At 37.3% G+C, this 14,008-nt stretch overlaps 1 protein-coding gene across 1 annotated transcript; it reads left to right on the top strand.

Moving 5' to 3' along the window:
- Positions 1 to 11,112: 11,112 nt before the first annotated feature.
- Or13c9 (olfactory receptor family 13 subfamily C member 9) lies at positions 11,113 to 12,075 on the top strand. The gene has a single exon (XM_006995100.4). It carries the CDS (start codon positions 11,125 to 11,127, stop codon positions 12,073 to 12,075), a length of 951 nt encoding a protein of 316 aa, XP_006995162.1. The 5' UTR covers positions 11,113 to 11,124.
- Positions 12,076 to 14,008: the final 1,933 nt, after the last annotated feature.

Here is a 14,008-nt window from a genome sequence, read left to right as displayed (position 1 = left end):
TTACTATGGCCTTTTTAGCCATTAACACATTTCCTTTCTCCCTTCTTGTAGGCTTCAGAGCAGTGAGTACTTGCCTAGTTTTCTACGGCTTTTATTCCTTTCTTCAATGATTGTGCATTTCTCAATGCCATTTCTGACCTTTTGGCTTCACGTTTTCCTTTAATAAATTGAAGCAATTGAGAATATGAATGAGAACAACACTCACTTTTAGGGTCCACGTAGATCCTTGCCTTTGTTAGGAAATAAATGTATCCTTGGTATTGTGAATGTGGTTTTACAGAGACTCAGAGTTCTATTACATACTTTGGAGGAGTTTTGATGTTTTCAGTTTTGGAGAATCAGGTTGGCCTAAGCCTACAAACTTGATATTTTTGCTAGTAGTACATATCTCAGCTCAGTTCACTGTATGTATAATGTTTAGCTAACTTGTACTGTAACACGAATCTTGAATAATAAAAACAAACCCACAGCCAGGTATTGGGGTGAACACTGAAAGATCAGAGAAATAGAACCAGCCATAGCTAACCTCACCTCATCAATTCCTCAGCTGATCTTGTTTCCTCAAACTGGAAGTCTCTGTGTCCTCATCCGAATGGATCTCAGCTGAACTGCTGCTAAAAGCCTAAAAACTTAACCAGACCTCTTGTTCCTGGTACTCATGCCTTATATGCCTTTCTGCTTCCTGCCATCACTTCCTGGAATTATAGGAGTGTGTCACCATGCCTGGCTGTTTCCAGTGTGGCTTTGAACTCACAGAGATCCGGATGGATCTCCATCTCCAGAATGCTAGGATTAAAGGTGTGTGTGCTACCATTTTCTGGCCTCAATGTCTAGTGGCTGTTCTGTTCTCTGACCCCAGATAAGTTTATTAGGGTGCAAAATATATTGGGGGACACAATATATCACTACATTGTACATACATGGTACAGAAGACAGCTGTTTTACATGCATGGTACAGGAACCAACCAGAGAATGAGATCCAAAGTTTTAAGCAGAATTTAATGCTTTCTCTTCCGGCTTTCCTCCAACTGAAATTCCTCCCTTACTTCACAGTGGCTGTTTACCCAGGATTCTGCCATCTTGTCCAGAAAGCATTCCAGTTCACTCTAAGTTTTTATTACTTCATGTCATGCTTAGTTCAATCAGTAGCCATGAAAATGAAATTTATGCAAAACTCTTACTTCTTCCTAGTGATTAATTTCCTTCCCTATTTCCATCTTTCTTCCTTTCATCTTCTGTCCCTTCTTTCCTCCCCCTCTCTCCCTTCCTTCTTCACCACTTCTCTTCTTTTATACAGGACCTCATATCTCATGTAGCTTAGGCTGGTCTTGAACTTTCTGTGTAACAGAGGCTGATCTTGAATTTCTGCACCTCCTCCCGCCACCTTCCCAAGTTCTGATATTACAGGAGTGCACCACCATGACTGGCATCCAAGTGAAATGACTGTTTTCTTTTCTTTTTTTTTATTATTAAGAAAATTTCTATTCATGTTTCATACTAATTACAGATCCCCCTCTCCCCACTCCTCCTGCCCCCAGACTTTCCTTCGAACCTACCCCCCATTCTCTCCTCCACCAAGGCAAGGCCTCCCATGGGGAGTCAGCAGAGCCTGGTACATTCAGTTGAGGCAGTCCAAGCCCCTCTCCTGCACCAAGCCTGTGTAAGGTGTCCCACCATAGGCACTGGGCTCCAAAATGCCTGCTCATGCATCAGGGACAGGTCTTGATCCCACTGCCGGGGAGGCCCCCTACACAGTTGAAGCTAAATGACTGTCTCACCTATCCAGAGGGCCTAGTCCAGTCCCATGGGGGCTCCACAGCTATTGGTCCACAGTTCATGAGTTCCCACTAGTTTGATTTCATTGTGAAATGACTCTTTAAACATCTTTCCCTTTGCATGAAGCTCGTGTTTGTTACCTCTGAGATGTGTGAGTCTAGTATGAATTCACTTGGAACAATGGATGAAGCAGAAATCAGAGGTGCCCTCTTCATATTTGCTTCCTCCTTTCTCCGTGATAGCCTCATTCCTTATTCAATAACCTGAGCATACTAACATGATTTCTTAATATGCCTAAACAACAACAACAACAACAACAACAACAAAAAAGTGCTGAAAACCAATCCCCAAACCAAAGCCAAAACTAAACAGTGATAGGCTGAGTGGCTATATAGTAAGACCTTGTCTACACAAAACAAAACAAGACAAAACACCCCCAAACAAAAAATAAACTGTACCAATATTTGGAGTGGAGAATATTTATGATGTCAAAGGGATTAAAATCTCCCAGAGGCCAGAATTGAACATAACTTAAGGGTTAAATAATATAAAATAATTCAGTAGTTGTATTTTGAACATCTTTTTATCCATCGAAGGTTAAATGAGGCATTTTGTGAAAGCAGACAGTTCACAGGAGAGTCTTGTTTCATTTTATTTCTCCCTCCATGCAGTCTGGTTCTTCGGTCTCCCTCTTCTCTTGGTCCATCCCTTCCCCGACTAGGTAAAATGAAGGCTGCCTTTCAGAGTTTCTTTCTTTGAGCCATCCTTGGATTACTTTTGGCTAATGTTCCCTCTGCCCTGTGTTTTATTCAGATCACCCAGAAGCTATAATTAACTATCTTACTTTCCAGAACCCTGAAAGCAAATGAGGAAGATTAGAGAGGAGATAAAAACAGCATAGTTGGCTCTCCATATTTGCAGATTCCAGGCTCGGATTCAACCAACTGTTGGTTCTAAGTATGTGAAAAAAAATGCATCTGTACTGCTTATGTACAGGCATTCTTGTCATTTCATATAACAAATACACTATAATAACCATTTGTATAACATTTGCATTGTATTAAGTATTATAACCAATTTAGAGGTGGTTAAAATTCATTAGAAGTTATGGGTAGTCAGTTAAATGCAAATACTACATCATTTCCCATGATGGATTTGAACATTCTTTGATTATCTGTTTAGAGGTGGGGTGGGTCCTGGAATCAGTGTTTTGTGGATCCTGCTGTATGCATATATTTAAATAATGCATATTAAGTACCATTACATGTACTGGGTAACATATACATATTATGTGTTTCTTCTAAATCCCTTGTAATTTATTAAATCTGGTTGACAGCATAAAATATGATTTCCCCATTGCCTCATTCAGACACAGGCCCAAGAACCCCTGGGAAATGCTTGTATTTACAAGAATCAGAGGGCAGCCGAGGAAGACAATTGATGTACAACGTTACGTTACGTTACTTCAGCAATGCACAATATATTTCAAGATGTGCTAGCTGTCATGCAGTATATTTTAAAATCACTTTTATTAGTGTCAACAGTGCTAATGTATGTGCTGCCTTCATTTTTGTGCCCGTGTACCTCCACAGTCTTCAGGCTAGAGATGATGGGATTGAACATGGCCTGCTTACCCGTAACACAGAGAAGTCCATTAGACCTCTTGAAGTTATATGTTTGGACGTCACCTTTCTTATGTGATGAGGATTGTCTCACTCTCACATGGGCTTTGTGGGTTGAATTTTTTAGTCCTCAAGGAACACCTACCACATAGTACTGAGATTGTTGTTTATGATTGTGGGGATTCTCAGAGACTCACTGTTGGGTTTCAGGGTCACAGATCATCACTACCAATGTGAAAATGTCACGTGGAAGTGAGACCCTCGTGGTAGGTGATTTTCTTTTGTCGTTTAGATTTTAGGCATGGAAACAATCACAGAGGAACCTGTCCTCTAATTTCTGTGAAAGTCACTCTTCATTCACTTGTTGAATTTGCAGTCAGGAGTGAGCGTCATTTCCTAAGGAAGGCATTTGATTTTAGCCCAAGCCCCTGAGTTATGCATGAAAGATCAGGGACCAAATGACTTCTGTTAAAGCATATTAAACATTTTTGAGCCATCTTCCTGCCTTACAGTGCATGAGCTTCAAGATTAACATTTAAAAATAGCTTTATATCTCTGTGGTAGTCTACCTCAGCTGTCAAATACAACTCCAGATAAATAAATTAGCTGGTTGAATGGATGATTTATGACTCAAGTTTTGTTTCCAAACAATAGTTTGGGCTATGGTGTGGGATTTATCTGCACCAGTTACTTGTCAGTAGATGACTCTGCTTCTAAATTAGCCACTCATCCACATAAAATGTGTTTCTAGTGGTTTCGATTCTGAAAGGACTCTCATCAAGTTCAAGTTTCACTAAACTATATAAGCTTATAAATAGAGCCATAAAGCGCCAAAGCATACAGCTCTTGGTAGGGTTCATACCTAGAATTTGATTGAACATAGAGCATGGCCATCCTACTCTTAGTTGGCCGGCAAGTCTCTGATCAAGGCTGTCCAAGAGCCTCAACAGTCTGGTGTTGGTAGGGAAACTGTTCAGGAAGACAGGAATCCAGTAGAGTTTCTTTTCTTATCACTTCTCTGAAATGTTTGTTTCTATTCGAAACTGCTATCAGAAAACAGTTATTTTATGCAATGTTAAAGTTGTATATTTGGCTTCCCAACATTCTTGATGTGATTTCTGCCAAACAACTTTACTTTTATATGTTTTTATGGGATCCATTACTTTGGAATAAGGATAATATGCATGGAGGCTATTATTTGTATATTTTTGATGTGAGAATAATTCCTTTAAGGGAAGTGATTCCAAATGTTTGGTCCTTCAAAAGTGTGCGCTGTCAAATACCATTATGTTGGAAAGTTTTCTTGGACTGAAAGTTTTCTTGTATGCATGCTTTCTTCTCTAAGATAAAATCTCATTACTTGTCTCAGTGAAAAAAAACAGGTTTTGGACTATGAATAGGCCATACCCAATTATTTTCCTATAGGACTTGGTGTAATGGATAATTAACACATTATCTTTTGAAGCAGTACTTTTTTAATACTTACCTCTTTCAATGATTTATATGAAATCATTATAGTAGATCCCTTCAATGTATATCTAAAACTATAGCATTTTTAAGAATTTTCATTTATATAACAATATTCATGTTAATATAATTAAATAAAAGAAAAATGAAAACAATATCCAGCATTATTTACAAAATTAAAACTAAAACCAGAAGAACTTCTGCAGAAAAATTATTTAAAAATTAACCACAGCATCTTTTCTAAAATTTCCATATAAATATGAATTCATATGAATAAAACAAAAGCATAATTCAAAGAAGCGAAAAAATGTGTATGCAGGTGCCTATGGAGACCAGAAGAAGATATCAGAGCCCTGGAGCCAAAATTGTGAGCCACCTGACATGGGTGTTGGGACTAAAACTCTGAAAGAGAAGCAAGAGCTCTTAACCACTGAGCCACCCCACAGAGTTTTTTGTTGTTGTTGTTTGTTTTTGCAAGTAGTATTTCTAAAACAGACCATAATGCTTCAACACTATATTTTTTAGAATCAAGCTTAGCTATGTGTTTGCTGGAACTGACATAGAATCAATTTCGTGTGGTAAAAAATGGCCAGTGATCTTCACCGGCAGTAAGGGACACTCAGTTTTGACTTACTTCCTCCTCAGAGCTGTGATTTTTCTCTAATTCCACAAAGGTTTGGTTAAGTCTGTTTTACCTTGTTTTTGCCTGCAGTACTCACGTCATCAAATTGTGCTTATTATCTGGGTAAAGCAGCTCAAGGAAAAGGGAATACTATGTATAGCAGTGGTGGCTGACTGGTGGAGGTGTGGAACACCTGAAACACACAGACATGTATATGCCTCCTGGAGTGGGAATGAGAGATGCTTTGACACCTGCCAATCTCAGTGATACACTTCTGTTCAGATGAACTCTTTAGATATTCTGATAGTGCGAAATAGGATGGATTACAAATTTTCTTTCCTTTCTCTCTTTCTTTCTCTCCCTCCCTCCCTCCCTCCCTCCCTCCCTCCCTCCCTCCCTCCCTTCCTTCCTTCCTTCCTTTCTTTTCGAGGCAAGGTTTCTTTGTGTAGCTTTGGAGACTGTCCTGGAACTCACTTTGTAGACCAGGCTGATCTTGAACTCACAGAGATTCACTTGGCTCTACCTCCCAAATGCTGGGATTAAAGGCACGTGCCACCACCACCTGGCTCAAATTTTCTTGTAAAAATTACTAAAAAGCCCAATTGCTGGATAGCTTCTAGTTTTTACTTAACAATTTAATATTTTCTAAATTTATTGTGAGTTTCAAAATGCAATCAACATTTACAATGGCCTAGAAATTCCAAGTTGAAGAGGTGAATCATTTTTAGATTACTCATACAGTAAAACTAATTTTTCTTTTAGTAGTAATTTAGCAATTACGAATTAAGTGGCTTAATATGTATGAAAGCTTACAACAATGTCAGGAAATGCATGTACTATTATTGTTGCAAACAATCAAGAATTACTATCACTTAATAAATCCTTTCTATTTACTATTAAGATATGATAGGCTAAACAAAGACCTCAACAAAGACCTTAGAATATAGTTGAAATAAGTATCTTATAAAGAGGGTAGGGCAAGATAGGTCTTGGAGTCTTTTGATTGGTTGTTAAATATATAGCTAATTGGTTTAATCTAATTAAGTCTTTAGAGTATTGTTCTTGAAGTTCCAAAACTTTTGAAGCAATTTAAAATTATGGCTTTAAAAAAAAACCTACAAAATTCCCCAAGAGTGAGAAGTATTTAAATTACTTTACTAAGCCTTAAGAAAATTCTTTGGAGAGTTTCCTGGACCTTAAAACATAGCAGTGTGAAATGTGCCATGTTCTTGAACAGAACTGCTCAATATTTAATGTTCACCATTTGAGTTTGAAGTATCAACAGCAATTGTATTCCTGTTGGAAACATATTTGACTGCCCTAGAAAGGTTTGAAGTCATTTAGAAATGTCTTTTGTAAATTATCCGTGTCAATGTTTTCCAGGTAATTTGTCTTGTTACAGCAAGGCTCCCATAGTAATTGCTTCTTTAGGAAGTCATCAGACTCATGGGCAACTTTGTATAATAGACTGAAAGTCATGGGAAGGTAGTCTGCTGTTTGTTGAAAACTGAGAGGTAAGTTGACTCTCCTTCAGAACATGCCAATTATTATCAACAAGAGAGGGTGTCTTTATGAACTGAGTTGGGATAAATCTCATGCTGTGTGGATGGGGCATTTCTTACTAGGGAGAGTGTCTGTTAAATAGGAATAAAAGTCTTCAGGAGAACTTCCTTAAATGTAGTTAAAATTGAGAAAAAGTTTTACTACCTCAAAATCCTGTCATTAGAACATTGAAGTCAAATGAATATTAGGTCTGTAATTTCTAACTGGGGATGGGAATTCCTTTGGTAAAAATATAGTTAAACTGGTTCTTACTTCATTACAAGTGTCTACAAATCTAAGAGAACCATCTCCTTTTGTTCCAATGAAATTGTCGAACATTCACCATTGGACTTTGTTCTCTTGATCAGAATATAAAGTGTCTGTACATCTAAGAGTACCATCTCCTTTTGTTCCAATGAAATCGGTGCACATTCGCCATTGGATTTGTTCTCTTGATCAGAAAGTAAAATGAGATGTTGTGTGAAGTTCAGCGTAGTGATTTACTTCACAGCAAAAATTCAGTTTTGTTTGGTTCAGGTTTGAAACAAATTGTTGTATCAACAATGAATGGACAGCATTTTGCCTTGTTTCCTGGGCTGAATCATCTACCTGGGAAGGCTACTTAGGATGCTGATTTGCTCTTCAGTGCATCTTTGAGTTTTGGGGTGATGGGAGGAGAAATGGGGCACTGACTTGCTAACTAACAGGAAAAAATTGGACTCATGTTTACATGAGGCTGAGGGAATGATAATAAATATTAAAATAATAAATATAATAAATATTTAAGATTCCCTTTTGTTGTTGGCAATGCATTTCTGTGGTGGCTAGATATGTACTATTTCTGGACACATCTTAGGTTACATTTTAGATGAACGACCTGGAGTAGCTTCCAGTAAAAAGTGTCAGCCTGTGAGCTTCTTATTTAAAAATGTGGAATTTGTAGTAATTGTCTGACACTATTCACTGTAAAGTAAATGGACTTTGGTAGGCTGTATCTAACTCAATTCATAGATGTGATATAGATTTACTACGTTAAGAGTGAACAAGACATCTGATAGGTAAAATTTTGATTATACTCATAGTAGGGTAATATTAGGAAATATAAAATAATTCTGAAGAATGAAAAGTTGACTAGAGCTGAAGGAAACCAAAATAATTCTTACCATATGCTGTAGGCTTTATGTGTGTATTGTTTTATTTTTGCAAGAACCCAATAATAAGGGTATTAAAATTACCATGTTATAGATGAAGATATTAAAATTAAGGGATGAAAATTATCCAAATTCACAGAGTTCAGAAGCTGCCAAGTTAGCACTTAGATGCATGCTCTTTTATGTAGACAAAATCGACTTGGCTTTATAATAACAAATTGAATGGTGGCAGTGGTTAGAAGAAGGATTATCAGTGAGATTACTTTTCAGATATTATGTACGAGGGAATTGAGATTTGGGAGACTTTGTTTATAACATAACTTCAAAAGCATCTGGGATTCAGATACAAAGGAAACATGCACATTAAGCTTATAAGAGAATCTCAGAGTTTAAAGGGTAAAGTTGATTGAGTTAAGGAGGGAATAGAAAAAAAAATACCCTAATGGCCAGAAGTAATTAAAAAGGTGGTTGAAATGGGACTCAATTCAGATCTTAAACTTGTGTCATTTTGTGAATAAGGAGAAACAGTCTGTTATGTGCTGTTTGTTTCCAGAAATTAATTTTTATTTCATGGATTAATTGGAGCATTGTCAATGGATTCTCTATTCATGTACAAAACTATTGCTGGATTTTTTCCACGCGCGAGTGTGTGTGTGTGTGTGTGTGTGTGTGTGTGTGTGTGTGTGTGTGTGTGTTAGTATGTGAGGGAGACATAAGGGAGAGGTGTGTCTCTAAAAGTAAACAAACAAACAAACAAACAACAACAACATCCTGAGGAAGGACTTTGGAGGCAACAGTCATCATTCCTGATTTCTGGGTGATTGCAGTGTATGTTCTTCTGATGAATCACTCAGTGAGAAAGGTCATGAAGCTTTCATGTTGGTAGATGTCTCTGTAGTCACAAGCTTTCCTTTGGATCCCTTAAGATTAGACTTGTGGCCAGGTGGTGGTGGCGCCCGTCTTTAATCCCAGCACTCGGGAGGCAGAGCCAGGCAGATCTCTGTGAGTTCGAGGCCAGCCTGGGCTACCAAGTGAGTTCCAGGAAAGGCGCAAAGCTACACAGAGAAACCCTGTCTCGAAACCCCGCCCCCCCAAAAAGAGATTAGACTTGTGTAGCTACCAATTAAAAGATGTTTGCTTTAGAAAAGGAGTGAATAAAGTATAGAATGGAAAGCAATATATATATAAATCACATTTATGACAGAAGACTCATACACACAGAGATAATGTATATAGAATGTACACATATGTGTGTATGCATGAAGAACTAAGAAAACTCAACAGCAACAAATTTGAAATAGGCAAAAGATGCAAACATTTTATTAAAAATGAATCTAAATGGGGCAAAAGAGTAAGGAAAGATGTTCAACATCAGTGCTCATTGAAGAAATATAAGTAAAATCCTTAATGAGAGCTCTCTGTGTACCCATTGAAATGAATTAAAAGGTGCAGCTGGCAACACTAAATGCTAATGAAAATCAGAGCAACTGAGACTTTTACACACACTTGATACAGCCACTGTGGAAAACTGTCATCTTATTGCAAACTATAGTATGCACTTCCTATGAGATTATTATCCCACTACTGGATCTTTACCCTAGAAACCTGGAAGTTTAGCACACAAAACCCAAGGCTCAAATATTTATGGCAGCTTTATTCATTACTGCCCCCAAATGGAGGTAATTCAAATGCCATTACAAGGATGAATGGGTAGATAATTAGTACCTCCATGCAATAAAAAGCTACCCAGCACTTACAGCTTGAATGAATCTTAGATGACTTTGGTAAATAAGAAGCCCAATGTAGTTTTATTTTATGAGATTCTGAAAAGCTGGAACTTTACAGACAGAAAACATATCCATGTTTAACAGGTTTTAGAATAGGTAGAAGGGGCTATTAAAATAGAGTAGTATAGAAGGGGGCAGGTTATGGATCTGTGATTTGGTCATGGTGATAATTACATGCATCTGTAAATGCTTTAAAGTGCTTAATTGAACATTAAGAGATTAAACAGTCAATATTGCATGATGCTGAACTGTATGTATTTAAAAATGAAAAGGATTCTATATTCTATCCTCTAGTGCCTCCCCCGAGTCATTTACATTTTGGCAAGAAGATTTCCTATTATTAGGCTCCCTTGAAATGGATCTGGTTTTTGGGTAACTAGGCACTCTTTGTGGTTATGTTCATTTCTGGCTTTGTCCCTGCAGAGTCATGTGCTTCTTTTTTTATTTTTTATTTTTTTATTTTATTTTTTATTTTTTTATTTATTTTATTTTTTTGGTTTTTTGAGACAGGGTTTCTCTGTGTAGTTTTGCGCCTTTCCTGGAGCTCACTTGGTAGCCCAGGCTGGCCTCGAACTCACAGCGATCCGCCTGCCTCTGCCTCCCGAGTGCTGGGATTAAAGGCGTGCGCCATCACCGCCCGGCTCTTTTTTTATTTTTTATTTTTTTTAACTGAGAGACTACTGTTGAGTTCTTCTGATGGAACCCAAACTGCCTTTCCAAAATAATAAACCACATCTGTGATGTAACTCATTCTATATTGCCTCTATGTTTACACACACAAAAATTTTGATTAAGCACGGGTCATAGGAAGAGAGACATGAGTTTGAGCCTAGGCTTTGACATATACCCCATTAGCTCTATTGTCTTTTAAATGGTAATGTTGAGTTTAAGTGACACAGTCTATTAAAAACAAGCTGTAGAATCCTTAGCTCAGAACTGATGATCAATATGATAATTTATCTCTCATAGCTCTCTTTCTACATTGCTTATTCTTGTTATTTCTTTATCCTTTCACCCTATCATTTTTAACACCGTCTCTCATTGAGTTTAATGCAAATTTTTATACTATTGAACTGATATACTTGAATCTGCTTTAGTATAGAATATGCCATTTAATTTTTTTTTTGAATTCTTGCAGGTAAAAGGGAGACAATACAATGGAGTGGGAAAACCGAACTCTTATGGAGGAATTTTTTCTGAAGGGGCTTTCTGGTTACCCAAGACTTGAGCAACTCTTTTTTGTGCTCATCTTAATGATGTATGCAGTCATCCTCGCGGGCAATGGCACTCTTATTATCATCAGCATTTTTGACTCTCACCTTCACACCCCTATGTACTTCTTCCTGGGGAACTTGTCCTTTTTGGACATCTGCTTCACTACCTCCTCCATTCCCTTTGCCCTGGTAAGCTTTCTCTCAGAAAGAAAGACAATTTCCTTCCTTGGCTGTGCAGTGCAGATGTTTCTTGGTTTAGCCATGGGGACAACAGAGTGTGTGCTCCTGGGTATGATGGCTTTTGATCGCTATGTGGCTATTTGCAAGCCTTTGAGGTACCCTATCATCATGAGCAAGAGTTCCTATGTGACCATGGCAACTGGGTCCTGGTTTTCAGGGGTTGCAAACTCTGCAGTACAAACTGCATTTGTGATGCGACTACCTTTCTGTGGAAATGTCATCAATCATTTTCTCTGTGAAATCCTGGCTGTCATGAAGATGGCTTGTTCTGACATCTCAGGCAATGAATTCATCATGGTCGTGGCCACAACATTGTTCACTTTGATGCCACTGCTCCTCATTGTCATCTCGTACTCGCTAATCATTTCTAGCATTCTCAAAATTCGCTCTGCTGAGGGGAGAAGCAAAGCCTTTTCTACCTGCTCAGCCCACTTTACTGTGGTGATAATATTCTATGGGACCATCCTTTTCATGTACATGAAACCCAAGTCTAAAGACACACTCAATGTAGATGACTTGGATGCTACAGACAAACTTATATCCATGTTCTATGGGGTGATGACTCCCTTGATGAATCCTTTAATCTATAGCCTCAGAAACAAAGATGTGAAGGAGGCCATAAAAAATCTAAAGAGAAGGTTCCTAGGCAAATGAATGGTCAACATGTTGGGCACTGTTGAAACTCAAAACTTAGATTTTAGTTGCTTTACTTTCTCCCTTGACCTTTTATGCATTATGTTAACATTTTTGTAACAAGATACAACATTTCAAAATTATTGCATGCTCATAAAGAATTTTCAAGGGTCAGAAAGAATAAGGGAGAAAACTAAGCAACATAGCATTGAGAAACAACTGCTTTTTGACATTTTTGGCAGCGTCTTCATAATTCTGTATTTTTTAACAATATTAGAGCTGGGCATATATGGCATTTTTACAAACATAACTTTATTTTACAAGCAATTGTTCTTCAAATCCTTCCATATAAATAAGTCTGTGTTATGAAAAATGTGAAACAGAAAAATCTGAAAGTACTTTATCAATATTTTCCCTTGGAGAGTTTTCTGTTGCAGTATATTAATCTCAAATTTTTTAAAGTCACAAATGCTGTATCTTTTCACAGCATTTCATTTTTTTCCTGTGGTGCTCTAAGGATGCTGAGAGTTGGGGCTATAAAGGAAACAGATAAATAGGATTTATGGGTACAGTCTATAAAATCAAGGAATCTGTTTTTAAAAAGTCATTTATTCAGCTTTATATGTTAGCTTTAGCATAACAAATATACAAAAGTTTTTAAGTTTCCCTTTTAATTTTAGAGAAAGGACTATGAAGCATTCATTGCGTACATTTACTTATTTCTACATTCCATTATAGTTATTTACAGATTAAATCTGTTAGCAAGGGCAGAGACCATCAAAGTGTCAGCTCCACAACCCAACACAACAGGCTATATATAATAAAGAAACTTAGTTCTTATACATCAGGCCCTAATATTCCAATCCCCACAAGAATTCTACAAATTAGACACTCTATGTCTCACCACAGGCCATCCCTGATACCCAGGCATTAAGCCAACCACCACAAGGCTTAAATCCAGCCACTTCCATAAACTTTCTGGGATACATATGTAGCTTTTAGGCATCACATTTATACATTTTGATAGAAAATTAATTAAAGAAGAATACATTAAAGCACACATTTATCTTCAGAGTAGGAGACCAAGAATTTTTTTTTTTTGATATAGAGTAGAAAAATCAAGCTTTGTGAAGAATGGCTTGCCACTCCCCTTAACATGTTCATGTGTTCAGACATGTGTATGATTACAATTCTGGTTTACTTTAATACCATAAGTACAGCATTTGAATCTTCAGAGGGCTTTTGATTATGAAGATTTGTTTCAAAAGCTCATTGAGAATGACCTGGTTGTATTTTTGCAATGTTTCTTCCTAACTTGGGAGCATAGTCAGATGAACTGGTACAGAATTGTCAATCCTTGGTTAGTATATGGCACTAGCCTTTCAGGTTTTGTGGAATCTCATAGCAGTGTATCTCAGTAGCATATCTAATATGACTGATGCGGGTCCAAAATGATGCTTAATCACTGTTCATAGAAAAGCCCTAAACCAGCAGAAGATCTGAACTTAATTGGTACATAAAAGGAGATGGGTTTGACATTAACATTAATTTTCCAGAAAAGACTTGTTGTGAAAGCCTGAAGATTTTTCTTTCTGTTTCCATAGAGATAACATTTGCTTTACAAAATGGATGTGTTTCACATTTATAGCGTGAAAATACCATTTTATCTTTGATATTATAAAGTACTTTAGTAGATCTTGTAATTTAAAGAACATGTTTTTCACCCTTTTGCAAAAATCACTTCCTAAGTGAGGTTGGATACTATACAGTTAGGATTTATGAATTTGAAATTTTGTGGCAAGGTACCCAGTCATGAATAAAAGAAAGAACTATAATGTGGAACAAGGATGTGAAACTTGGAGCTAGGTGGTGAAATACTGACTTGGGTTTGGGAAATAATGATTGCCTGACATGATATTCTACAAGAGACCAGGCGTGTTCAGGTGTGGCTGTA

The sequence above is a fragment of the Peromyscus maniculatus genome, chromosome 2, assembly GCF_049852395.1.
Source record: "Peromyscus maniculatus bairdii isolate BWxNUB_F1_BW_parent chromosome 2, HU_Pman_BW_mat_3.1, whole genome shotgun sequence".
NCBI lineage: Eukaryota > Metazoa > Chordata > Mammalia > Rodentia > Cricetidae > Peromyscus > Peromyscus maniculatus.
This window is presented reverse-complemented; position numbering and strand designations above follow the sequence as displayed.